This window comes from Lethenteron reissneri, chromosome 53, assembly GCF_015708825.2.
Source record: "Lethenteron reissneri isolate LAM-NWPU_2019-01 chromosome 53, ASM1570882v1, whole genome shotgun sequence".
Lineage (NCBI taxonomy): Eukaryota > Metazoa > Chordata > Hyperoartia > Petromyzontiformes > Petromyzontidae > Lethenteron > Lethenteron reissneri.
The window spans coordinates 2621991-2649639 of NC_083831.1; the positions used below are offsets into that span (position 1 = coordinate 2621991).

Below are 27649 nucleotides of genomic sequence, written 5' to 3' on the forward strand. Positions count from 1 at the left end.
CCTATTGACATCGTTCACGATTCGTCATCATCCATCGCCAAATTTTAAATGCGTTGGCTCTGTGAATCGAACTCATGAATCGTCCCCGTATATTAAAATTGGAAATGCATTTTAGGCTTGCGCATTAGAAATGAGAAGCCGTTCCATTTTTCTTTCACGCGTTGCCGAGCTGATTGCTGACAGTAAAGGGGTTAACGCTCTGGCAAGTGAATTCTGAACCGGTTTCTTTGGGAGGGGTGGCGTCTCCTCCCCTCCACTCACCCGCACCGACCGGCGTGGGGAAGTATGGTCAAACAACCTCCGTGGCTGGTCTTCGTCCAGCAGCTGATCGACCAAGCGCCGTGAACACAGTATTCAATGGGGAATTTAGAATATTTATTTATACTGCAGGAGGAATCTGATGAGCCATAAAGCTTTATTTTTAAATCCTTTATATTAAGTTCACTTGCTTGCTTGCTTGCGTGCTTGCTTACGACCGTGCAAATCTTTCGGTCGTTTTTTAACCCACTTCCCATGATCCAATCGAGCTGACATTTTGCACACAGACTCGTTGTGCGTGACAATTAATTTTCGTGAAAATTTTTTTCCTAAATTTTACACTGTTTAGGGAAAAAATATTTAAATATTTAATTACCAATTGCTTAATGCTGGCAGACAATCATCTGACCCATAGGTGGCAGCCATCTCAAGCCAGAGGACGAGAGGACTCTAGCCGCCACGCACATAAAGGATTTATAGTGAAAAACTTTGTTTTTACGGGTTAATGTTTTATAGATGTCCAGTCGGGGCACAGGATAAAAACGTTACAACAAACAATACAAGAAATACGATCAAAGTGCAAGAAAGGCAAACATCATTAACTCGGCTGTTTATTATTCTAAATGTATCTTCTTGTTTTATAAAGGTTAGGCAAACGTAATGAGCCGGGCAAATTGTTGTCCTCGTGTAAAACCCCTCCACCACCCGACATAGCCAAACATTTTTTTTTATTTATATTCTTAGGTTTTTTCGTTAAAGTCACGTAGGCTCCTCCCCCCTCAACCAGTATATATACGGGGTCGGATCTCTTGGAATTTCTCATTTACTTGATACAGCGAGCGTGCTGTGACGGTTCCTCCTGAAGACGGAAGCTTGTGTTGCCTCCGAAACGTCGTGATTTTTATTTTATTTTACTTTTATTAATTTAATTTTTAATTTTTACCTACGTGACTTTACCGAAAAACCCCAAGAATATGAATCCTTGCAGTCACGAAAGCTTCAAATCTAGAAAAATGTTTATTGCCACGCGTGCACGCCATCTCTGAAAACTGGTGGCGGTGAAGGATCTGTGGGGGCCGAAGCCCCCCTCCCCGCGAGCGGGCGAGGCGCGGCATCCGCCCCCTCCACCCTGGCCCCCTCCTCGGCTGCGTCTCGCTGGGCCCCCCGTAACCCCGCCGACCGGGTGACCGCCCCCCCCCCCCACACCAGCCTCCTCTCTGAGGGACATCGCTCTTTGGCTGGCCCAAGATTTTTCGCGTCCGTGTTGGGAGATGGAGAGACGAGGCTGCTGGAGATCCCTCCCTGCCTGTGGGTCCCAGCTGCGCTCGAGTGGCTGGAAGGCTGAACGCGTGGCTCGCTGACTTGAGAAGAGCACGAGTCCTGAGTCGTCCCCTCCCCTTTTATCATTTTCGACATCAAAGAGATCACAGCTCAGCTGGGTCTTCTCGACCAATCAGAGCGCTTCCCCGCCTACCTCCGTCCGTTCGGAGGACCCTCAGCCCGCCGCTCGTGGCCACTGGCCCCCGACCTGCCGTGCTTTCCCTGCTTTCTCACTGCGGTTGCCGAGTGGCCTTGCCGTGACCATGTCAGCTAATTCACGGCACCGCAGTCCCATTCGACCTGGGGGGAATCTGCCAATTCCCTGGCCCCGGGAGACCGTGGAGCACCCCCACGAGAGGGCTCTCGGGTGAAAACCCAGAGGCCAGGTGACTCCCCCGCGAGGTCCTACGTGGGGGTACGTGTGTGTGTGTGCTCGTGTGAGGGGTTGCGAGGGGGGAGCAGCGCCCCGGCAGAGCTGCTTCGTTGTTGTAGCTGTGGCATCACAGATCAACGTCCTCCTCCATGCGTTGTCACCACCGGGTCCCTCCGTGGCCGGCGATCACGGGGGATCGACCGACTCCGAGCAGTCGCCGGCCTCGGGTTGCGCGCGCGTCCGAGTGGGCTGGGTGGCGCCGGGTTCGAGTTCGTTTGCGTTGTTGCACGGATGACGGTTCCCGTTCAGCCGGTTGTCGGGGCTGTGACACGCGGCAGATCCGGAGTGCGTGAGCCTAGCAGCAGCAGCGCGAGATATCAGCAGCAGCAGTGGCGGCGATGTGGTTCAGGAAGATCTATGCCAATGTCTGCTACCGCAGAGTGTTTTGTGAGCGAGTCGGCCTGGGGAGTGTGAGCTGAGCATCCCTGTGGTGGAGTGTTTTGTGAGTGAGTCGGCCGGGGGAGTGTGAGCTCAGCATCCCTTTGGCGGAGTGTTTTGTGAGTGAGTCGGCCGGGGGAGTGTGAGCTCAGCATCCCTTCAGAGGAGTGTTTTGTGAGTGAGTCAGCCGGGGAGTGTTTTGTGAGTGAGTCGGCCGGGGGAGTGTGAGCTGAGAATCCCTTCAGAGGAGTGTTTCGTGAGTGAGTCAGCCGGGGAGTGTTTCGTGAGTTAGTCGGCCGTGGGAGTGTGAGCTGACCATCCCTTCAGAGGAGTGTTTCGTGAGCGAGTCAGCAGGGGGAGTGTGAGCTGAGCATCCCTTTAGAGGAGTGTTTTGTGAGTGAGTCGGCCGGGGGAGTGTTTTGTGAGTGAGTCGGCCGGGGGAGTGTGAGCTCAGCATCCCTTCAGAGGAGTGTTTCGTGAGTGAGTCGGCCGGGGGAGTGTTTCGTGAGTGAGTCGGCCGGGGGAGTGTGAGCTCAGCATCCCTTAAGAGGAGTGTTTTGTGAGTGAGACGGCCGGGGGAGTGTTTCGTGAGTGAGTCGGCCGGGGGAGTGTGAGCTGAGCATCCCTTAAGAGGAGTGTTTTGTGAGTGAGTCGGCCGGGGGAGTGTTTTGTGAGTGAGTCGGCCGGGGGAGTGTTTCGTGAGTGAGTCGGCAGGGGGAGTGTGAGCTCAGCATCCCAAGCACTGCCGCTGTGTGAGTGCCCGGCCTGGACAAGTCTGATCTTGCCCGCGATTGTTTAAATCGCGAGCCCTCACAGCCGGCAGCGTCACGCTACCGCGATACGATGTCGAATTCCACGATGTGGCGATTATCGCGATATCGGTTCATTCGCTCATGAACGTTGTCATCAGTAGGGGGGCTGCCCCCCCCCGCCCCTCTCACCTTTGACCTTGAGACCCCGAACATCGGTGTTAAATGTATAGTTCTAAAGAAAAGCGCACCGATATTGTTTAAATGCGAAAATCAGTTGATCGATACGTTCATGCATTCATTCATTGATGCGAGGGTTTGATCAACGTTTCGTGACCGCACCCCCCTCTGGGAAGTGTCGATACCCCCCCACCACTTTTCATGGATTTCACATTTGATCAGTGTATCGGTTTTTGTGTGCTTGTTCTGTGGGTTAGACTCGCCCCCCCTCCCACCACGCCATGCGAATGTGGAATTTCCATCACTGTCTCTGCACGGCTGTAAAAAAAAAACAGGTGAACACAAATGCACCTTCCATTAGCGCGGTTGGTTACGTACGGCGCTGAAGAAGTTCAATGTACAATGCAGATGGCATCGCACGCTGCTGCTGCTGCTGCAGGCATCGCACGCTGCTGCTGCTGCTGCAGGCATCGCACGCTGCTGCTGCTGCAGGCATCGCACGCAGGCATCGCACGCTGCTGCTGCTGCAGGCATCGCACGCTGCTCATTCGCGCAGCGGATAGCAAACACACAACATGGAACGAATTCGTCAATGGCAACACAAGTTTGTCTTCCATAAGTTGTGTTGTTGGGTTCGATCGCGTGGATATGAACGTGTCGTCTACCGCTTTGGCGGGAGTGAAGGCAGCAGTGGCAGTACCTGTCCCCGTCATAGACACGTAGAATTGCCGTCACTGGCTCCAGGCCTGCCGATGTGTGGCTGCTTGCAGCGTGAACGTTCAATGTAAATGGAGCAGCGCTGAGTTGCAGCGAGCGTTGTGTCCGCCAGAGGGCGCTGCGCCCCAGCTCCCCTCCCTCCATGCACCTCACCAAATTTCGATGTAAAGCTTTCGTGACTGCAAGGATTCATCTTCTTGGTTCTTTCGGTAAAGTCATCACGTAGAAGGGAAGTAATAAAATAATACAAATAAAACATAATAAAATCATTCTCACGACGTTTCGGCCACAACGCAAGTAGCCGTCCTCAGGTGAAACCACCAAGTTCATTCCACTGCTGGATGAGAGCTTCCCCACGCTCCGTCGACCATACTTCACCACGCTGGTCAGGCCGGCTGCTGGAGATGGTTGTGGCGAGCCCACGTCGATTTTAAGGGCGTCGTGGTGACTGGGAGATGTTAACTACCTCGCCTGGTACGCAGGAGGTCGTGGGTTCGATCCCGACTCCGACGCCTGCTGTGTATTTGGAGTTTGCATGGTGGCTAGTAGATGTTAACTACCTCGCTTGGTATACAGGAGGTCGTGGAACTATCCCGACTCTGACGCCTGCTGCTGTGTATTTGACGTTTGCATGGTGGCTATTATATGTTAACTACCTCGCCTGGTATGCAGGGGGTCGTGGGTTCGATCCCAACGCTGACGCCTGCTGTATATTTGCAGTCTGCGTGTCTCTCTCTGTGTCATCATCACGGTGGCTAGGAGATGTTAACTACCTCGCCTGGTATGCAGGAGGTCGTGGGTTCGATCCCGACTCGGACGCCTGCTGCTGTGTATTTGGCGTTTGCATGTCTCTCTCTCTTTAAAACACGTTCCTTCGGAGTGGGCAGGTAGGAACAGGTAGGAACTTGGTTGGACAGCGCATTCGTGCACCACAGACAAATAATCCCTGGTGGGCAGCAGTGTGGAACCTGTTGTTCCTACCTGTGTATAAGATCACGTGACTTTAGGTAGCCAGCCCCCTTAACTATCGGCCCCTCCCCCTTGCTGAGGACCCTCCCCTTACCCCCCCTCGATTTTTGATCCCCCCCCCTTCGTCACACGGCGTCACAAAAAGTCAGACCCCCCTCAAATGACGTCACAAAGCTCTGCCACCCCCCCAAAAAATAAAACATGCTTCAAATCGCTTTAAACTATTGTCATTGTAGTGCGTATTTAATGTGCCGCTGCACTCTGATGTTGTAGGAGTAAACATGTATCAAAAAGTATATTTAATTAAGTAGAACGTGTTGTCTATATTTATTTAAAGTTGCGCATTTTGATGTGATGTCACGTTTCTCAAACCCCCCCCACCCTTCGTCACACATTGTCCCAAATGTGTGACAGCCCCCCCCCCCCCCAGGTGCGTGACGTCATTTATGGACGGCCTTACCCGGTACAAAAAAAAACCCAGAACAGCCGAGTAGAGCTTAGTTGTAAATTTTCGCTCACGGCCGACCATCAGTGAACCCAGCCATGGACCTCTCCTAGGTCGACTGGGCCTGAAACGAGTACCTTGTGCGATGTGTAAACATCGGCCCGGGCGTGGTGTTGGCCGCCCACCCAGCCCGCCCAGCCCACCCACCCCACCCACCCCACCCAGCCCGGGTCGTGCCCCTTCCCTTACTGGACATCTGAGAGAAAAAGAACCGAGCTTGCATAGCTCACCGGATTCCTCCGCTATAAAGATTCCGATTCTTCTTAATAGGTGCTCGCAAACAGCACCTCCCCCAACAGTCTGAGTTGGCTACGCGGGAGAGGGTGGCGGGGGGGACTCAACGTGTTCTGTTTTGGGGAGCGGTGGTGCAGCGGTTAGCGCTATGCTGCGTTCCGCAACCCGGCGACCCGGGTTCGATTCCCGTTCACGGCCAACACCGGTGACGATTATCTGAACCGGTCCTGGGCCTCCCTTGGGTCGACTCAGCCTCAAATGAGTACCTGGTGCGGTGCGTAAAAAGTCATCGCCACTGGGGAGACAAAGGCGGTCGGGCGTGGTGCTGACCACCCGCCCTTTTGTGTACCGTTCCAGTCTTCACAGCACTTGCCCTCAACAATCCGTCAAGGCTACACAGGGGACTTTTGTATGTATGTGTGTGAGCGTGTGGCGACTGGGGAGACAAAGGCGGCCGGGCGTGGTGCTGGCCACCCACCCCCCTCGTGTAGCCGCAGTTTCGGTCTTCATAGGTGCTACTCGCTAGCAGCACTTGCCCCAAGACTGTTGCAGGCTACACGGGTGGGTCTTTGTCTTTGCTTGTATTGGAACAATGCTGCTGCTGCTATTTGGACCAAATTGCTGCTCCGCTCCAAAACGCACCCGCAGCGGCAGCGGGGGCGGCAAGGGGCAGCTGGGTCGGAGATGCCGCAGCTGTTTCCAATTCAAGAAGAAGGCAACACAAAGAGATACCTCTCCCCGGGTTGCGTTCTGCAGAGAAGCAACGCTGCCGTGATCCATCCGCAGCTGGGCGAAAGGCCTCCTCGTTCACGTGATCAAGTTCATTTATTTATATTCTTTACTTGATACAGCAAGCGTGCTGTGACGGTTCCACCTGAAGACGGAAGCTTGTGTTGCCTCCGAAACGTCGTGATTTTTATTTTACTTTTATTAATTTAGATTTTTTACCTACGTGACTTTACCGAAAAAACCTAAGAATATGAATACTTGCAGTCACGAAAGCTTCAAATCTAGAATTAATGTATTTATTCAAGTTCATGTATTAGGTATAGCCCTGTGAGCCATTCGGCTCTTGAATCGGGTGCAACCGCAAAAAACATGATGCAGCAATAATTTGCCCGAACACGCAGTCGGCGTTTCGCGAAGAATATTAGTGTAATGCGGGCGTAAATGGGCGGGGCGGATATGACGATCCGAGAGGGAGGAGTCAGGGTGACGTGGGGGAGAAGTTATAGCGGGGAGACAGGAAGCTATCTGGGTCAGTCGGGGGAGTGAAGGGTGGTGAACACGTTGGGTGGTCGCCGTGCCTCAGCCTGGTGGCTGAGGGGCTCATGACGGCGCCAGCCAGCGGGGTGGAAGAGAGAGTGGAGGATTGAGGTAGGAAATGGCGAGATAGCCATAGAGGCCACGAAGGGCTGACATTGGGAGGTGGCGAGATCGCCACGCACGGAGGAACAGGGAGCAGAGATGGAGCTGCTGGGGGAGCAGCCAGAGGGCTGTACCAAGAGCCTGCAGCGGAGCTGCAGGAGCGTGGAAGGCTACGGGAGCGAAGGCAGATGTGGGGCTGCCAGGGAGAGAGTCTCAGGAGGAGTGCCGTGTGGGAAGGAGAACGCGAACCCCAAATAAAGGACACGGAGTCAGCAAGAAGTGTCTGAGTCCTTTTATTACACTGGAGTCAGAAGTGAAACGGCATCTCAAAACAACTGAGAGAAAGAAGAAAAAAAAATATTCCTGCTACATCATCCGACGACGACGACCTTCCTCAGACAGTGGACCTGCCTGCGATGGAAGAGGAGATTCGTTCTGGAACGAGTACGGGTCCGGGTGAGCAAGGTGTCGCCGCGTCGGTGGACCTGTCTGTGCCGGAGGATGCCAACTTACGATGGAGACAGATGGTGATGCAGATGGGGACCTTGAAAATCGTGCTGGCGCGACTGTGTGAGTTCACCACGCCGAGGACGACGTCGGGGAGGCCCGGTGGTGATCCGCAGGCCTCTGCCTTTCCTGCGCTGCCAGCGCCATTGCCACGTGGCACGAAGACGCCATCTTGGGCGTGGCAGGGGAGAAACGGCGGGAAGCCGCCATCTTGTCTTCACCGCGGCGGGAGGACGCCGCCATCTTCAACATCGCGGCGGAGAGGCAGCCTTGCGCTGCCATCTGGAGGTGCCGCGGGGTGAGCAGCCTGCTGTGAGCTGCTGTTTTTCGAGGGGGTGCTGCGAGGAGAAGACGCCGATGCTGCAGCTGCTGGGGTGGGAGCTTCCCGTCCTGGTTCGGGTGCGTGACAACGGAGCCGTCAAGTCGCCGAACGAGTTCTGCGAGGCGTCTCAAGTTGCCACCCTGCCGTCCTCTTCTTGCTGCAGCCCCGGGCGAGTCATAACGATACGTACCCGGCCTTAACACACACCTCACTCATCTTTCGAGGGCCGGGGGGGGGGCTATTTTGGTTTTCTCTTATGACTCGATTGTGCGGAGCGCGGTTCGGACTGTCTGTATGTGTGTGTAATAACGATGAACGCGCTATCTGCTTGTTGCTTGGTGTCAATATAAGTGTGTGCGTGTGTTGAGAATGGACGGAGAGTCTGCTGTATTTGCTGAGTGTCAAATTGTGTGTGTGCGCTGCTGCGTGGAGTTGTTATCTTGATGGTGAAGTTAATTATTAACTTGGGAGCGTCGGGTATCTTGCGCTGTATTATTTGTGGGTTACCTTGTGTGATGGGCTTAATTGAAAAAAAATATATATTTTTTTTTTGGTGTATTGTGCTGCGAGGTGCTGTGTGCGATGCGATTGTTGCAAGAGAGAGAATAATTGTGTTGTTGCTGCAAAGTTACGACAGGATTAATGGTGTGTTGGTTGCCTGCAGATCTGCTTGCTATTGTGCTTAAATGTACGCGTGTGATCGCGATATGCTGATTGCATGTGCTGTTATACCGTTCTGTATGGTTATGGGGTGCGATGCAGTGGTTGACTATTGGAATTGAGATTGTTATTATATTGTGCGTACTTGTTGGAAATTGGTAACAAATTGGAGGGGGACCCAAAAATTTGGTTGTATGGGTGTTGTGCACACGAGATTGCGTGTATATTATAGGGGTAATTGAGCTTTTTGAAAATGAGAGTGCGCGATGACGCCGTTGTGGGTGGCTTAGATGTTAATGCTAATGGGATCGTAAATGGGCGCCAAGTGGCGTCGTGTATTGGTTGATTGCATGCAGCCACGAGTTGCTTTGCGAGTTGGGTTGTGTAACTAATGTGGTTGGTAAAATATTGGTTAAAAATTCCCCGATATGACTGCTGCGCGCAGCAAGCTGGGGCTGTGCGTCTATCGTTGTTGGGGTTGTTACAATAAGACGGGGGATGCATTTTGTGACCCCCAGCATAGGGAAGCTGGGGTGCACGAATGGAGAAAACTGGCCACGTGTTCGCACGTTGGGCCGCCATTTTCTGGCCACGTGTTCGCACGTTGGGCCGCCATTTTGCGCGCACGCGGGGTATGGTGACGATGCGCTTTGCGGAAAGGGCCGCCATTTTGAGTGCGCGCGAGAGATTGCGCGAACGCGCTGGGCGAAGGGGGACGCCATTTTGAGCGCGCGGGAAAAACCGGGGTGGGGCAAATATTCCATCTGTTATGCCTGCCATTGTTGATTGGGTGATGCACGAGTTGTGGTCACATCGGCCTATGGCTGATGGCTGACCTGACAGCCCGGAGGCGAAACCTCCGTGGTATGTCTTAAACTAATGGGCCATGTGCTCATATGGCTCGGGGAGTCATGGTTCAGTTGTGCGGTGGCAGACTGAACCTGGTGTGCCGGGGGCTCACGGGATCTGGGTTAGGGTGTTATTGTCTCTATAAGAGAACATTGCCCCGTGGGGGGAGTACAGGGGGTCTGGCATTGCTGGGGGATGAACCTTCCCTGGGCTATAAAGCATCGGACTATACGAGGCTGGTGTGTGTCCATCTCTGATGGGATAGTAAGGGAGGAGCATGGCCGAGTTGCTGCTCATCCCCGAAATTGCACTAGCTGAGAGTATGGTCAGTGGATGTTGCTGTGGGTTGACGACCACGGTGGGGGTTAGGGCGAGTTAAACGTTACCGCTGGGGAGCGTGGCTCTCTCCACGCGAGGGTGTGTGATTAGGTGTTTTGTTGGGTTGCTGAGAGTGACCATGGGTACATGCTGTGTACGTGCGATGTCTGTGCTGGTCCTCAAGGGAGGACTGCTGGTGGGCAAGAGCAGGAAATTTTGTTGTTGTTGTTGTTACGTGTAAATAATATTGTTGTTAAAATGTAAATACTGGGGCATCCATTGCGTTTATTTTGGGTATTTATGGGGAGTTTTTTTTTAAGCGGGCCGGATTTACATCATCTCCACTACCCTGGGGCCGGGTGGCTGTCGTGTACGACATGCGGATGTGCGTTGTTGTGCTGTGCCTCAGGGGATTGGATTCTCCTTCTCGTCACAGATTCTTCAGCTCCCGTCGCACTGGGTGTTACCTGGTGTGCTAGCTGGATGAGGACTTGAAGGAGCAATTGAGCGCCGTTCGTCATTCTGCTCTACCACTTGCTCTTTGACGTTGGACTTGAGCCGAGCGGATGGAACTGCAACATGGACACGCACTAAAACATCACATTCTGGGTTGTGCGCGTTGGCCGTTCTTGCGTATCAGTTGCCGTTGTTGTTCATTGTGCCATTCTTATTCTTGTTGTTGTTGTGCGGAGGACAGGCCGGTGTTCTGTTCCAGTTCCTGATACCTCCCCTTTCGTTGCTTGTGTTGTTGTTGTTATAATCTCCGTTGTGTCTGGGGGACTCCTGATTGTGATGCCTTCGCCCGCATTATTTTGTTCTGTTTCAGCCGAGGACGGCTGGGATTTTCTCTACGGGGGAGGGTAGTGTAATGCGGGCGTAAATGGGCGGGGCGGATATGACGATCCGAGAGGGAGGAGTCAGGGTGACGTGGGGGAGAAGTTATAGCGGGGAGACAGGAAGCTATCTGGGTCAGTCGGGGGAGTGAAGGGTGGTGAACACGTTGGGTGGTCGCCGTGCCTCAGCCTGGTGGCTGAGGGGCTCATGACGGCGCCAGCCAGCGGGGTGGAAGAGAGAGTGGAGGATTGAGGTAGGAAGTGGCGAGATAGCCACAGAGGCCACGAAGGGCTGAGGTAGGAAATGGCGAGATAGCCATAGAGGCCACGAAGGGCTGACATTGGGAGGTGGCGAGATCGCCACGCACGGAGGAACAGGGAGCAGAGATGGAGCTGCTGGGGGAGCAGCCAGAGGGCTGTACCAAGAGCCTGCAGCGGAGCTGCAGGAGCGTGGAAGGCTACGGGAGCGAAGGCAGATGTGGGGCTGCCAGGGAGAGAGTCTCAGGAGGAGTGCCGTGTGGGAAGGAGAACGCGAACCCCAAATAAAGGACACGGAGTCAGCAAGAAGTGTCTGAGTCCTTTTATTACATTAGTATCCCTGGGAGGTTTTGTCTGGATTGGAGCGCTTAAATGTGCGTCGCGAAACGCGCCACTACCCGAACACGGCCGACCAGGGGAGACAAAGGCGGCCGGGCGTGGTGCTGGCCACCCACCCCCTCGCGTAGCCGCAGTTCCGGTCTTCATAGGTGCTACTCGCTGGCAGCACTTGCCCCAAGTCTGTTTCAGGCTACACGGGTGGGTCTTTGTCTTTGTATTGGAACAATGCTGCTGCTGCTATTTGGACCAATTGCTGCTCCACTCCAAAACGAACTCGCTGTGGCAGCAACAAAAACCGTGGCAATTCGTTGCTAGCACGGCACACCCGGCGCGGTGGAGAGTAAACACACAACAACATTTAGAATCTCGATTTGAAGCTTTCGTGACTGCAGGAATCCATATTCTTTGGTTATTTCGGTAAAGTCACGTGGGTAGAAATAAAATAACACGGATACAACTCCTTTGCCCAATGACGACCGCTTGTGTTGCGATCGAAACGTCGTGATTTGTTTGATTTTATTTCTAACTACGTGACTTTACCGAAAGAACCAAAGAGTGAATATTTATAATCTCGAGTCCTGTGACGATGCACCGGTAATGATTTAAGATCGCCTGATGATGATGCTGCTGGTGGCTAGTTGTTGTTGTTACCGGCGAAACGTCACGGTACTAGAATTGTAAATGCTGTAGCGGGGTTTACTCTCCGACATACAACCGGTTAGCGCTGACCTAGAAACGAATGGGCACGTTTTGTTGACGTGGCAAAAACCTCACCAAATCGGCTGCTGGGTTGCGGCGGGTTTAACGACACATTTACATTCGCGTGGTCTAACCCAACACAACCTATGTTTTGTGGATAACAAATCCACCGTGCTTTGTCGCCACGAAATATTAAAAAAAGTCTTCTTCCCTAAACTGTAATCCGCCGTCACTGACTGAACACAAAACGGAGCTCCGTTGACGGTGCTGAGAGGCCATCAAACAAAGATCCGTTCGAAAAATAAAAATTCGGGAAAGCTTTCGGACTGCCGAAATCCGTTCCCCCACGACAGCCTATAGCAGGGGTGGGGAACGTCCGGCCCGTGAAATAATTTGGTCTCTGGCCCTGCCAAGGCAACCGCACTCAAAATTCAATAAATCTAGAAGCAAACCTAGAAAAGCAGTTGCGAGTAGCAGCAACATCATCAACACCAGCTAACATCACACGCCTCGCCAAAGAGAAGCAGTTCCAGCCATCGCATTAGGGGTGTGAGTTAATGAAATGTTTGACCGAATATAACTGGCTAATTTTTAAGTTGATAATTCTGTATGGCCCGCGAATGATGTTATCAATATCCAAATGGCCCTTGGCAGAAGTGAGCGAGAGAGAGCGAGAGAGTGAGCGAGAGGTGGGGGTTTACATGAAGCAAAGGTATTATTAAATTTTTTTTTTACAAAATGATGAACGAAGCAAAGTGCCGAATACACCGAGCATCTTCTTGTTTCCACTGATCGTAAATAAAAAGAGAGACACGCAGCAAAGTGCGGACTCGCCTCCGCCCCCTTACAATTCCCTTGCCCCACGAGAATGCAGTTCGGCAAAGTGCCGGCTCGCATCATCCGTCCTTCCTGTATGGGATAGCGTGTTGCCCCCTCGCTCGGCCGGTGGTGGGACTTTTCCCTGGGTCCTCCATTCTCTCCATCGAGATGAAAACATCGCCCCGGCTGCTCATTTGAGGCCGAGTCGACCCGATTCGCCGCTGGTGCTGACCGCGAGCGGGAATCGAACTCGGAGTCGGTGGGGCTCGTCACGAAGCGCACCAACACGCTGCACTACCGCTCCCACACACTCACCGCTCCCACACACTCACCACACTAAACCCGCTGCACTCACCGCTCCCACACACTCACCACACTCACCGCTCCCACACACTCACCGCTCCCACACACTCACCACACTAAACCCGCTGCACTACCGCTCCCACACACTCACCACACTCACACACACGCCACTTATCATACACATCCGGTGGAAACTGCTGGCGGAAATAGCCGCAATCAGCTGCTTCGTGACCTTTACGAGACGCGGGTCGTCGGGGTGGAGCCGGCGGCAAGAGCGGCAGGTCACGTGGTTACCCGCTGCTCAGCTGATCCACGGCGGCATTGAGGCTCGTCGACCTGCCGACAGCCCTGCAGAGCACAGCGGCCGCCATTCCACATTGCTATGGTGGGGGCGAGATGATCCAAAGGAGGGCAACATCTTGTTTGACTTCCCCACGAACGTGGAGCTATTTTATCGACCCGAGAGGGGAGGTGGGGGGGGGGATGATGGGCTGAGTCTTGATGTGAAGCTTTCGTGACTGCAGGAATCTTTGGTTCTTTCGGATTTAGAACTCGGGACCATTCGATCGCGAACCGCTCGCTCCGAGCCAGTGGCGGAAATTCCACCTTCCTACGCTGGGAGCGAGATTATCCATAGGGGGACAAACACCGTTGACTTACCCACGAAGTGGTGGCTATTTTATCGACCCGAGAGGGCGGGGGAGGGAGGATGATGGGCCGAGTCAATGCACCAGCCAGGATATTGAACTCGCGACCCTCTCTCTCCGCGAACATCAACGTGGCAGCGCCGCTGTTGGAATCATCGACCCGCGCGGTCCCCCCCCAGCTCACGACGACTCGACGAGTTTCCACGTCGCCTTTATTGCCAACGGATGCCGCGAGCCGGCGGCAGACCGACAGACCGACAGACCGACAGACCGACAGACCGACAGACCGGCAGACCGACAGACCGACAGACCGACAGACCGACAGACCGGCAGACCGGCAGACCGACAGACCGACAGACCGACAGACCGGCAGACCGGCAGACCGGCAGACCGACAGACCGGCAGACCGACAGACCGACAGACCGGCAGACCGACAGACCGACAGACCGACAGACCGGCAGACCGACAGACCGACAGACCGGCAGACCGACAGACCGACAGACCGACAGACCGGCAGACGGCAGACCGACCAGACCGACAGACGACAGACCGACAGACCGACAGACGGCAGACCGACAGACCGACAGACCGACAGACCGACAGACCGGCAGACCGACAGACCGACAGACCGACAGACCGGCAGACCGGCAGACCGACAGACCGACAGACCGGCAGACCGGCAGACCGACAGACCGGCAGACCGGCAGACCGACAGGACGGCAGACGACAGACCGACAGACCGGCAGACCGGCAGACGGCAGACCGACATGACGACAGACCGGCAGACGACAGAACGGACAGACCGACAGACCGGCAGACCGACAGACCGACAGACCGGCAGACCGGCAGACCGGCAGACCGACAGACCGACAGACCGGCAGACCGACAGACCGACAGACCGACAGACCGGCAGACCGGCAGACCGACAGACCGACAGACCGACAGACCGACAGACCGACAGACCGGCAGACCGACAGACCGACAGACCGACAGACCGACAGACCGGCAGACCGACAGACCGACAGACCGACAGACCGGCAGACCGGCAGACCGGCAGACCGACAGACCGGCAGACCGACAGACCGACAGACCGGCAGACCGACAGACCGACAGACCGACAGACCGGCAGACCGACAGACCGACAGACCGGCAGACCGACAGACCGACAGACCGACAGACCGGCAGACCGGCAGACCGACAGACCGACAGACCGACAGACCGACAGACCGACAGACCGGCAGACCGACAGACCGACAGACCGACAGACCGACAGACCGGCAGACCGACAGACCGACAGACCGACAGACCGGCAGACCGGCAGACCGACAGACCGGCAGACCGGCAGACCGGCAGACCGACAGACCGACAGACCGGCAGACCGACAGACCGGCAGACCGACAGACCGACAGACCGACAGACCGGCAGACCGGCAGACCGACCGACAGACCGACAGACCGGCAGACCGCAGACCGACAGACCGACAGACCGGCAGACCGACAGACCGACAGACCGCAGACCAGACCGACAGACGACAGACCGACAGACCGACAGACAGACCGGCAGACCGACAGACCGACAGACCGACAGACCGACAGACCGGCAGACCGACAGACCGACAGACCGACAGACCGGCAGACCGGCAGACCGACAGACCGACAGACCGACAGACCGACAGACCGACAGACCGGCAGACCGACAGACCGACAGACCGACAGACCGACAGACCGGCAGACCGACAGACCGACAGACCGGCAGACCGACAGACCGACAGACCGACAGACCACACCGCGGACCCCCGCGACGCGACCGCTTGCCCACACAGCGGCGGCGGCGGGTTCACATCAATATATTATCGTCATTATTGTTATTATTATACCGTACCGTAATAGACATCTCATCTCGGCCATCATCGCCACACTCGTACACCCAACGGGATTCTTTAAATACACAGCGACGACGACGACGCGTAGGTAGGTGGTGGTGGGGGGGGGGGTGTAACGTCGTTCGTTTAAAACGCTCCGGGCCGCCCCCGTTATTCACCGCTCCATGCAAATCTCCGGGCAAGGGGGGGGGGGGGGCACCGCCGCGTCGAGACCCACATCGGGGGGCGAGGGTCTCGTTCCATCGCGCGGGGAGTTTAAAAGCATAAATAGACCAGGGTCGGAGTTCACTCCCTTGCTGGATTGTGGATCGGAGGGAGGAAGGGAAGCAGAGAAGCTGTCAGCGAGAGTCTCACCCCCCCCCACCCCCCGCTCAGATCCATTCGTGAGTTCCATCGCGCCGTCTGTGGGACGGCGGTTTGCTTAGCGACTTGTTAGCGGCGTGCGTCACAGCGGCGTGCGTCGCGACGAGGCTTCACCCGTTTTCCAGCTCGGTTCGGTTCCTAGGAGTCAACAAAACATTGGTGGTGGTGGCGCGGGCGGGGGAAGCGGTGGAACATCCGCTGTGTGGCACGCTGCCTCCTCTGAGAAGCCGTGCGGCGAGGGGGATATGGGGGTGTGCGGGGGGTGAGAATCCCGTCGCGTGCCACCAACCCCGGGCCCCCCACGACTTGGGGCGGCTCCTCTCGCTCCTCCACCGCGGCGGCGTCGGTGTCGACGTCGCCACGGACGACGCCTCCCGCAGCCGCCCGGGCGAGAATGACGAGAAATACAATGAATAAATAAAGCCTCACCGCAACAACAACAACCACAACAACAAAATGAATCCCTCCGAGCAGCGACGACGAGCGGCAGAAGGAGCCCGCCAACACACGAGGCACCGCGGGCACCACGGACCCGCGGCAGGGGTGGGGTGGGCGGTGTGCGAGGGGGTCGATTTCTCTTTTTCCACTACAACACGAGCGCCGGGGGGTAGGGGGGGCCCTCACACGATTGGCTGGCTTTCCACCGGACTATTCGGCGTGCCGACGCGGAACCAAACCGTGCCACCGCGTGGCTACGCAAGGCAACAACATCGGAATCTGGCTCGGGGAGGGGGGGGGGGGCCAAGCAGGGCCAGGGGACGGTGCGTTGCGTGCGACGTCGGCCGGCGTCACCGCTCCGGGTGCGTCTTGGCGTCGGTGGCACGGTTCGGCTGCAGCGGTGGAAAAACGGACCGGAGGGGGCTTTGCCGAGCCACGCCGCGCCGAACGCCGGGCCTGTGGCGTGCGCACACCACAGGCAATACTCTCAACAAAAACCGTGCGTCCGCCTCCACGTGTCCCAGCAAGCAGCGATCACCACAGTGCAATGACCTCGGCGACCCGGGTTCAAATCCTGAATGGACGACATCGGCGACGCGACGAAGCTGCCCTTAGGTCGACTCAGCCTTAAAAATTACCACGGTGCGGTGTGTAAAACGTCAGTACTGCGCAGGCGAAGGCAGCCCTGGGGGGTGGGGGTGGGTGATGGGGGCAAGGTTCTAAGCGGAACCGTCGATGTGCCGTTCCGGCCTCTGCAGGCGCTCGCGAAAAACGGCGCTTTCCTTCACAAACGGAGGGGGATGCTTTGCCTTCAACGTGAGCCCCGCGGCACGAGCGTCACGAGCGCCGAGCCGACGGCTGCCGTCGTGGCGGAGTAGAGAGTCGAGATCTAGCCGGGCCACGCTGCAGGAAGCTGCGAGTGGCCCGGCTAACAAGAAAAAGTGGGTCGGCGTCGCCTGCTGCAGCTCTTCACCGAAATGCGGAGGAGATCTCCCCCCGCGGAGGAGATCTCCCCCCGCGGGGATCGGCCGGATCAATTGGACCACCAGGTAGCGGTCGGGGCTCGGTAGCGGATCGGCCTCTCTCCCGGCTGGACTTGCAAGGGGGGGGGGGGGGGGCAGTGACACGGGGTGGACAGAGACAAACGCCTCCATCCCCCCCTCACCCCACCCCCACCCCCCACCCCACGTTGCCTTGAGACTGTTGGGGCAAAAGTGCTGTTAGCGAGCAGCGACTAAGAAGGTGGGGTGGGGGGACCAGACGCACACGCACAAGACAAGATCTCCTGTGTAGCCTTAACAGGCTGTGGGCGGCACGGAACACGAGGGGGTGCGTGGGTGGCCAACACCACGGCCGGCCGCCTTTGTCTCCCCGGTTTCACAGGCCGCACCAGGAACTCATCGGAGGCCGATTCGACCGAGAGGAGGACCCAAGGGCCGGTTCAGACAACAGTCACCGGTGTTTGCCGTGAGCGGGAATCCAACTGGGGAGTTGCAGGTCTTCGTAGCGCAGCGTGCTATCCGCTGCGCTACCGCTCCCCACCACCACCACACACACACACGCACGCACGCACGTAAGCAACCCCTTAATTCAAGTAATTGCCGAGGGCTGCACGCGACTGATTGTGCAGCAGCTACAACCCGGCGACACCGAATCTCCGACGGCGGCGGTGCGCGTGGGCGATCGCTCCTCTACGCTGGTTAATGCACATTTCTCCGAGGCACCGACGGGATTTGTATCGGAGGCAAATCGAGGATTCCGTGCGTGGGCGAGATCGGGATGGTGGTGTGCATCTAATCGACGCTGGGCGTGCTTGCAATCGGACAAAACCCGGGGTGGGTTCTATGATCGGATGACACCCGGGGTGGGTTCTATGATCGGATGACACGGGGGTTCCGTTTCAAATCACAGCTAATATGGCAAAGAGAGTAATGTTAAAAGCCGTTGTCACCGCAAACCGCAAGTCGAGAACTACATAAATATTTGTTACAGCCGCTCCATCCATCCGCCTGCTGGATGAAGGCATCACTGCGGCGTGTCAAGTCACGTGGGTCGTCTGACCATACTTCACCGCGCCGGCGAACGGAACGGACACTTGGGGAGGGGGAGGGGCGGGGGGTGACGGTTCGGACGTCGCTCGCCACTGACCGCCGACCGAGGCCTAAAACCGACGGCGCCGCGGACGCGAGGGACCCACACGGCGACGCGTCACCGGCACACGGCGACGCGTCACCGGCACACGGCGACGCACGGGGCGAGCGGTGACGCGCGCGAGCGAGGCGGAGGGAGGCGACGACGAGCCGAGCGCGAGACGTGGAGCGGAGTGGGCGACGCGCGACCGTCGCCATCGGCGTCGTCCTCGTCGCGGAGACTCCGTTGCCGCGGCGATCGCGTTGCCGCGGCGACCCTGCTGCCGCGGCGACAACGCCGCCGCGACGCCGTTGCCGCGGGGACTCCTCAGTGGTCCAGGATGCGGAGATTGCCCGACACGATCTTGTTCTCGAGGAGGGCCCCCGTGGGGATGTCGATGCGGTCGCCGTGGTTTGCGATGATGATCACCGTGCCCTGCACGCCAACGCACGCAATGGAAGTCATCGGCAGGCCACGGCTGGATTCAAATTAAACGACGTTCATTTCGCCTCCACGGCGGCGTTTGGTTCCGTTCACAGGAGGCCGAGAAGGACGCGGGCGTCCAGAACGAACGCCTCTCTTCCGAGAGCCAAACGTCATCGCTTCGTCCATGAATGGAACGTCACAGGAGGGAAGAGGGGGAGGAGCGGAGGTCGCAAACGGGTTTTGATTCCTTACCCGTACCCGGCCGCACCAGGGTCGCAAACGGCTACCCGTACCCGTACCCGGCCGGGTACGGGTAGCCGGGTATCGGGTACCCGGTTGCGACCTCTGGGGAGGAGGAGGGAGGGGGGAGGAAGAGGGAGGGGGGAGGAAGTGGGAGGAGGAAACGCAAAATGGAGAGCATCATCGCAGCTGGCTTTGGCCAACGGAGTGCGTGGGGCACGAGCCGAGGGAAGGCCCCGTCGGCTCGCCGCTCACCTTGAGCACGACGCCCTTGCCGAAGGTGACGTCCCCGGACACGGTGAGGTGGTCCAGCTCCAGCATGTCGGGGATGCTGGCAAAGCGGCGCAGGTAGTCTTGCACCTGCGCACCCCACAGGCAGAAGTTCCCCCCGTCAGCACGTGTCCCTAATGTCCCACGTGTCCCTTGTGTCCCACGTGCCCCGCATGTCCCACGTGTCACACGTGTCACGCGTGTCCCGCGTGATCCACGTGTCACACGTGCCCCGCATGTCCCACGTGTCACACGTGTCCCTTGTGTCCCGCATGTCCCACGTGTCCCACGTGTCCCGCATGTCACACGTGTCCCTGCGTGCCCCCGGTACGCGCCTTGGTGAAGGAGCTGCCGAGCTTGACGAGCGGCACCGTCTTGAACTCGCGCGCGTCGCTCATGGTGAGCGAGCCGGCGCTCAGGCTGTACAGGTTGGACATGACGAGCAGCAGGTCGGAGGTCGTCTTGACGGGCAGGAAGCGCGAGCGGGGCACGTTGATGCCCAGCGCGTTGTCGAAGTTCTTGAGCGCGGCGCCCACGGCCGTCTCCAGCTGGATCACGTTCAGGCCCCCGTCCAGGGTCTGCGCCATGTGGGAATGGGAATCGTCAAGATAGTTTTTGACACCGCGGGAGGATTACGATGAGCTACAAAGCTTTTTTTTCACCAGGTGCTCATTAGCGCGGGGAGGGGGGGGGGGGACGGGGTCAGAATGTTAAGCCAACAACAAACACGGCCCCCCATATCCCCCTCGCACGGCTGCTCAGAGGAGCCAGTGCCACGCAACGCATGTTCCACCAAACTACAGGAAAGGTAAACAAATCCCTTTAAAAAAATATATATACACAAAGAAAACTAAAACTATTTTTTCTCTTACCACTGGAGCTATTCGCTTATTCTTCTTGGTTCTTTTGGTGAAGTCACGCAGAAGGGAACTAATAAAATAATAAAACAATAACATTCTCACGACGTTTCGATTGCAACACAAGCAATCATCGTCAGGTGTGAAAACCAAATTTTCTTGCTGTTGCGTTTTTTATTTATTTTCTATTTTATTTATTAAATCGAAATTTATTCGCTTATTTTTCAGATGTGCGCAGTGCGCGCACTTGAGCGGGTGCAATTGGGGACAAGCAGGTGTGCGCGCTGGGGGCACGGGGTTGGCGCCGGAGAGGCGGGAGATGGGGGCGATGATTGGGGATTAGCGAGTGTGCGAGAGGCGCCGTGGAGACGACATCTTAAGTGGGGGCACGTGAGGACTCGGCATGAGGAGGGGTATACCAGCAGGAGCGCGAGTAGCAGGAGGGGTTGTTCGCGAATCAAGAGAGGAGACGTCTCCGCTGGCGACAACCGTCAGACCCCCTTCATGCCAGACGAACTCCCCCTCGCAATCATCGCGCGCTGCGTCACCACAGCTGCCACTGGGGGGTCCATCCCCCCCCCCCAGGCCAGACCACGTAGTAATCGGCAACCCCTCCCGGACAGACTAATTCCCCGCTCTGCGGACCACGTGCCGAGTCACCTTGCCCCGCACGAGGACGGCTGCCACTGGGGGTGCCCGCCGCGCCGACGCGCTGCGGTGGGACGCCCTCCCCAAGGGTGGCACAGTCGGGTTTCTTTACAATCGGGTTTAATTGTTTTTTTTATATTAAACCCGAACATCTGAGATTGGGAGAAATCCGGTTTAATTTGTTCTAATTGCAGAACCGCACTTCTCAGCGATGGGCTTCATCCATTCCAAGCGAAGGAACTCACTGGCGGCGCCCACGATTGTGGAGGAGAAGCTCCTCGTGTTCATCAAGACCAACCTGCCCGCCGCATTCTACGACTACCCCGTGCCCGACGGCCCCCCGAGTACGATAGCAGCACCGACGAGGAAGCAGCCTAAGCCTTGGATCAGAGTTTCGTATTCATTAATCCAGGTTTTAATTTCCCGAAATCGGGTTTAATTGTATTAAAGAAAAAACCCGAAGCCTGCCGCTGGAAAAATCGGGTTTTTTCCACCCATGGCCCTCCCAGGCAGCAGTGTGCCAGGCGAGAGGTGGAGGTGAGTGGTGGAGGTGAGTGGTGGAGGTGAGTGGTGGAGGCGAGTGGTGGAGGCGAGTGGTGGAGGCGAGTGGTGGAGGCGAGTGGTGGAGGCGAGTGGTGGAGGTGAGTGATGGAGGTGAGGGGTGATGAGTGGTGGAGGTGAGTGGTGGAGGCGAGTGGTGGAGGTGAGTGGTGGAGGCGAGTGGTGGAGGCGAGTGGTGGAGGTGAGTGGTGGAGGTGAGTGGTGGAGGCGAGTGGTGGAGGTGAGTGATGGAGGTGAGGGGTGATGAGTGGTGGAGGTGAGTGGTGGAGGCGAGTGGTGGAGGTGAGTGGTGGAGGCGAGTGGTGGAGGCGAGTGGTGGAGGTGAGTGGTGGAGGCGAGTGGTGGAGGCGAGTGGTGGAGGCGAGTGGTGGAGGTGAGTGGTGGAGGTGAGTGGTGGTGGTGAGTGGTGGAGGTGGAGGGGTGGTGAGTGGTGGAGGCGAGGGGTGGAGGTGAGTGGTGGAGGCGAGTGGTGGAGGTGAGTGGTGGAGGTGAGTGGTGGAGGTGAGTGGTGGAGGTGAGTGGTGGAGGCGAGGGGTGGAGGCGAGTGGTGGAGGCGAGTGGTGGAGGTGAGTGGTGGTGGTGAGTGGTGGAGGTGAGGGGTGATGAGTGGTGGAGGTGAGTGGTGGAGGTGAGTGGTGGTGGTGAGTGGTGGAGGTGAGGGGTGATGAGTGGTGGAGGTGAGTGGTGGTGGTGAGGGGTGGAGGTGAGTGGTGGAGGTGAGTGGTGGAGGTGAGTGGTGGTGGTGAGTGGTGGAGGTGAGGGGTGGTGAGTGGTGGAGGCGAGTGGTGGAGGCGAGTGGTGGAGGTGAGTGATGGAGGTGAGGGGTGATGAGTGGTGGAGGTGAGTGGTGGAGGCGAGGGGTGGAGGTGAGGGGTGGTGAGTGGTGGAGGCGAGGGGTGGAGGCGAGGGGTGGAGGCGAGTGGTGGAGGTGAGTGGTGGTGGTGAGGGGTGGAGGTGAGTGGTGGAGGTGAGTGGTAGCGAGGGATGGAGGCTAGCGGTGCAGGTTCGTAGCGGTGGTGGTGATGGTTGAGGCTCGAGGTCGCACCTTGGGGTTCACGATGACCTCCATGTCCAGGTCCGTGTTCCTCTTGATGGCTCCGAGCGAGATCCACAGGTTGTTGGTGTTGAAGATCTTGAACTTGGTCACCGACTTGAACTCGTCCACGCGGTCCTTGGGCACCTGCGCGATCTCCAGCAGGCGCAGCTTCCCGTCGTACTGCATCAGCGTGCCACCCTGCAAGGCCACACGGGGAGGGGGGTCACGGCGGGGTCACGGCGGTGGTCAGCGGCGAATGGACGCGACGCGTCTGTGAAGCCGGGGGGCCCGTCGGCGCTCCGACCTCCGAGCCGCCCGGTTGCCTCCGAGTCTGCCGGTGTCTTTTATGCGAGTCGGCGGCTCTCCGTTTCGAGTCGACGGAACGCGGAAAAAAAAATCGGTAAGCCAACGTCTCTGCGGTGCCGGCTCAAGCGGCTGTAGGGGCAAGTGCTGTTAGCGAGCAGCACCTATGAAGGCCGGCACGGCACACGAGGGGGGTGGGTGGCCAGCACCACGCCCCGCCGCCTTTGTCTCCCCGGTGGCGATGTTTACATTCTGCACCAGGTACTCATTTGAGGCCGAGTCGACCTAGGGGAGGCCCATGACCGGTTCAGATAATCGTCACCGGTGTTGGCCGTGAGCGGGAATTGAACTCGGGTCATGAGGTTCGACGGACAGCGTAACGCTAACCGCTACTAACACTACCGCTTCCCCACACACGTACACACGCGCGCGCGCGCGTGCACACGCGTGCACACATGCACACACACACACGCGCAGACATACACACGCACAGAGACACGCACGCGCACACACACAAGCGCACACACACACACGCACGCGACCAACCTTGACGTCGGCGCGTGTCTTGTCGGTGACCTCCATGACGAACTCGCAGCGCTTGCCGTTGGGCGGGTTCACCAGGTGGTTGAGGATGTGCAGGTCGACGGTGGCGCCCAGGTTGTCGATGTTGGAGACAAACAGGAACTCCTTGCCCTGCGCCAGCAGCTTGTCCAGCAGGCCCGAGTTGCGGAAGCTGTCGTAGATGTCGCCGTGGCCCGGCGGGTACCACGCCTCGTTGGCGCCGCCCGCGCTCGACACGCTCTCCGCCACGGGCAGCAGCGTCTCCTTGTTGATGCGCGGGTACCTGGGCGGTTGGGGAGGGGGGGGAGAGACGCGGGAGGTGTCACGGGAGGGGGGAGACTGGGTCGGGAGGCGTGGCGATGCGCGGCGACGCCACGTGGTACGGAGAAGGGGGGGGGAGACGCGGGGAGGAGAAGGGACAGAGGACACGGACGAGGGACATTGACGTGAGATAGAGAGGATCGGGGCGAGAGGCGGGAGATGCAGGAGACGGAGAGGGGGACGTGGGTGGAAGACGCAGGGTACGGAGACGGGATGCGGGGCGCGAGAGAGAAGATTACGGGACAAAGGGGAAACGCGTGGGACACAGGACACAAGACACAGGACACAGAGCGGGGGAGAGCAGATACAGGACACCGATGAGGCATAGAGGAACACACGAGAGAGAGAGAGAGGGAGTGCGAGACATCAGCTAAAAGGCCCGCGGAATGGATTTAGAACTGCGATTCGGACAGAAATAAGTTTGATTCCACCAGGACGGGGAAACCGGGGCACGAGACGTTGTGATTGCTCCCCTCCCCCGCAGCAACTCAGGTCACGCGGCACGGCGCTGGCGTGACCCAGGGGGCGTGGCTGTGGCACGGGGTGGGGGGGGTGGCGGTTATTCTTATCCCCGTGTCCTCTTTGCCGATGCCACGTTTAGACCGCTCGGCAGGGAGCGGCCTCCGTCCGCGTCTCTCGCCGCCCTTTATTTTGGGGTCGGCGATCTTCGTCGAGCCGCCCCGCCGTCCGTCCCCTTTTTTAAAAATAAGCGGCTCATGCGTGCGTCTGCACGTGCGTGCGTGCGTGCGCACACGCGCGTTTGTGTACGCACGGAAATACACACACGCGTACGTTTGCGCACGCGTGTGTGTTTGTACGTGTGTGTTTGTGCGCGTGTGTGTGTTTGTGCGTGTGTGTTTGTGCGTGTGTGTGTGTGTTTGAACGCGCGCGTGCGTTCGTGCACGTGTGTGCGTGTTTGTGCACGCGTGTGTTTGTGTTTGTACACGCGCGTGCGTTTGTCCGGTGAACGCGTGTGCGTGTTTGTGCGCGTGCGTGCGTGTTTGTGCGCGTGTGTGTGTTTGTACGTGTGTGTGTGTTTTCACGGGTGTGCGTGTTTGTGCGCGCGTGTGTGTGTTTGTGCGCACGTGTGTGTGTGTGTGTTTGTGCGCGCGCGTGCGCTTGTCCGGTGAACGCCTCCCGGACCGCTCCACCAGCAGTTTCGACAACTCCTGTTCCATCTGAAAGTGGTTCGCGTGAACCGATGAATTTGTGTTACCTCTGGCCCGGCGATTCGGCTTATTGGCCCCGAAATCAATTAACCGCGAGTCCCATCTCAAAATGATACAGTGGATAGGCCGGTGTTCTGGGGGGAGGGGGGGGGTGACGGGGGAGGGGGAGCGTGTGGTGCAGGGCGAGATTCATCGGGGAGTCGACGAAAAGCGACGGGCTTCTCACTCCGTCGTGTAAAAGCTGGAGTCGCGAGGGTCAGGCGGGAACTCATTAGGTGAGCGTTACGGGATTTCATTTTCTTTTTGTTGTTGTTCAAATCTTCCGTGAAGCTTCTGGGCCCCCAACAACCCCGCCCCCACCCCGAACCGCAACCACGCAAACCCATGGCAAGCAGCAGATGCGGACACTCGGTGGTGGCGATGGTGATGACGACTACGACGAAGCACAAATGGGATATTATAATCTTTGTGCAGCGACTGTGGTCGCCGTCGCCGCCGCCGCCGCCACCAGCACCACCACCACCACCACCGCCACCACCACCGTCACCGCCGCCACGCAGAACGAACGGAACCATGGAACATAGAAACGCGAAGGTGGCTCCTGACGCGACTGCCCGGCTTCGTCAACCACCTCCACGCTAAAAACAAAAGAAAATCACGGCCGTTGTCCTCTCTACATAAACATCCGGCGGCCGCGTGAACAAGAAGCAGCAGCGGCAGCAGCTTTTGTTGTCGTTGTTGCGACTGCGCACCAGAAACCGGGCCTCTGGCTTACGTGCCGTTGCCACACGGCCAGAGGGACGCAAGGTCACCTTGGGGAGAGCGCGCGTGGGGGGCGGGGTGGAGGAGGGGCGAGCGGGGGGGGCAGGCGTGGAGGAGGGGCGAGCGGGGAGGCGGGGGTCGAGCGGGCGAGGGAGCGCGTCCGACGTGACCCCCCGCCACTCCCGGAGCGAGCCGTGCGGTTTATTCCGGGATGACGAGTGCGAAGCGCCCGGAATAAACCGCAGGAAAAGTCACGGCGCCAGGAATAGGGCGGCGGCAGCGAGACGAGTTCGCAAACAGCTGGGCGCGTTTGCAAATCGCCGTTTCCACACGCACGGCGGGAGGGGAGGGCGCAAACCAGCTGACCTCCGCCTACTCGGAGAAAAGCCAGCCCAGTAAGCGAGCCCGAGCCGCGACTGTCAAACGGCCAGCCGAGTCAATCGAGTGCGAGGACGCTACGGCTGCAGTCCTTTTTGGAAAGGGTCATCGGCCTTCCCTCCCGTCAGATCGATGCCCGCTCGCCGGCCATGTGCCTGGAGTCACCTTGTGCCGCACAGGGACAGCTGCCCCCGGGAGTTGCCCAAGGCGAGACCACGAAGCGGCGTTCGCCGCCCTCTCCCCTGGCAGACCGATGCCCGCTCGCAGACCGGCATCCGAGCCACCTTGCATGCCACACAGTGACAGCTACCCAAGGGGGCGCCCCCTCCTCTCGAAATGATTTGAGACGCGACGCGACGTGGGGACGTTTTGAGAGGCAGGGGGCGTTCACGCGGGCGTCACCCTGCGCCCAAAGATGACTACCCATCAAGATGGTTGTCGCTATTGAGGGGTTTAACGCAGGTGCAATACCAATTAAAGATCAAGTTACTAACGCAGCGGGCGCTGTCGTCTTACCGTGGATTATTACACCCGAGTTCGTCTCCCGACTGGAGCGATTACACAGTAACCATAGTAATAGATTAACAGGGTGCCCCCCCCACCCCACCCCACCAAAGTCAAAGATCCCCCATGTAGCCTTAACAGACTGTTGGGGCAAGTGCTGTTAGCGAGCACCTACGAAGGCCGGCCTGACACACGAGGGAGCTGGGTGGGCAACACCACGCCCGTCCGCCTTTGTCTCCCCAGTGGCGATGTTTACTACACACCAGCACCAGGGTACTCATTTGAGCCTGAGTCGACCTAGGGGAGGCCTGGGACCGGTTCAGATAAACGTCACAGGTGTTGGCCTTGAGCGGGAATGCGAACTCGGGTACCCGGGCTCGTAGCCACTACCGCTCGCCACCCCCCCCCCCCCACAACCAGCCCGCCAGCGATTGCTCGCCGTACTTTGTGCCACACTCTGGGGCACCGTCGCTCTTACGCGGGTCCAAAGGTGCCAACGCCGGGGTGCGGGCGCGGGGAGGAGGGGTCACGGGAGTCGGCAGTTTTGTAACAAGCTCCATTAACGAGTCATGAAAGATAACGTTTTCTTTTTTCACATCCCAATCAGACGCGCGCGGCCGGCCTACTGCTGAGGAGTGCGTCTTGTCCGTCAGTTCTCATGTCAAGGCCGAGGTCGGCTTGGGGGAGGGCCCGTGCTAGCAGTGAGCGGGAATCGAACTCCAGTCGCCGCTGCGCAACCGCCACGCGCGCACACACACAGTCCTCTCGTACACATGCGTACGAGCTCACACGGACACGGCAATCGTACAACAACCGCCATTCGCCACTAAGTGGCGGTGACGTCACCACGACGCTTGTGCCAGGCCATGTGCACCTTGAGGCCACGTGAAGTGTTGAACGCCCGCTGGCAGGAGGTCACGGGGCAGACCCAGGTGCCACGGGTCGACTGACCTAGATGACTGGCTGATGCACCACCTGAGCCACCCGGCGCTCCGCTCATTGTTGTGAGCGTCGCTCCTCCGCCCTCCGTTGTTGTTGGAGGGCGAATGCCTCCAACTGCCCAGTAGCGTCCTTCACAAGCCTCCTCCACAGAGGCCGTTTTTGACACCGCTGGTACCAGTCATTGGCAAATCCA

The 27649-nt window shown here is 58.0% G+C and overlaps 1 protein-coding gene across 2 annotated transcripts in view; it reads right to left on the reverse strand.

Annotated features, from left to right (window-relative positions):
- Positions 1-15314: 15314 nt before the first annotated feature.
- Positions 15315-27649, reverse strand: part of UGP2 (UDP-glucose pyrophosphorylase 2) — a 37749-nt gene continuing 25414 nt past the window's right edge. For both annotated transcript variants that reach the window (XM_061573728.1, XM_061573727.1), the window contains exons 6-10: positions 23366-23663; positions 22526-22714; positions 19750-19992; positions 19400-19504; positions 15315-18913 (exon numbers count right to left, since the gene is read on the reverse strand). In XM_061573728.1, the coding sequence (XP_061429712.1) occupies positions 18806-18913; positions 19400-19504; positions 19750-19992; positions 22526-22714; positions 23366-23663 (943 nt within the window). In that variant the 3' untranslated portion in view covers positions 15315-18805. The remainder of the gene's footprint in view (positions 18914-19399; positions 19505-19749; positions 19993-22525; positions 22715-23365; positions 23664-27649) is intronic.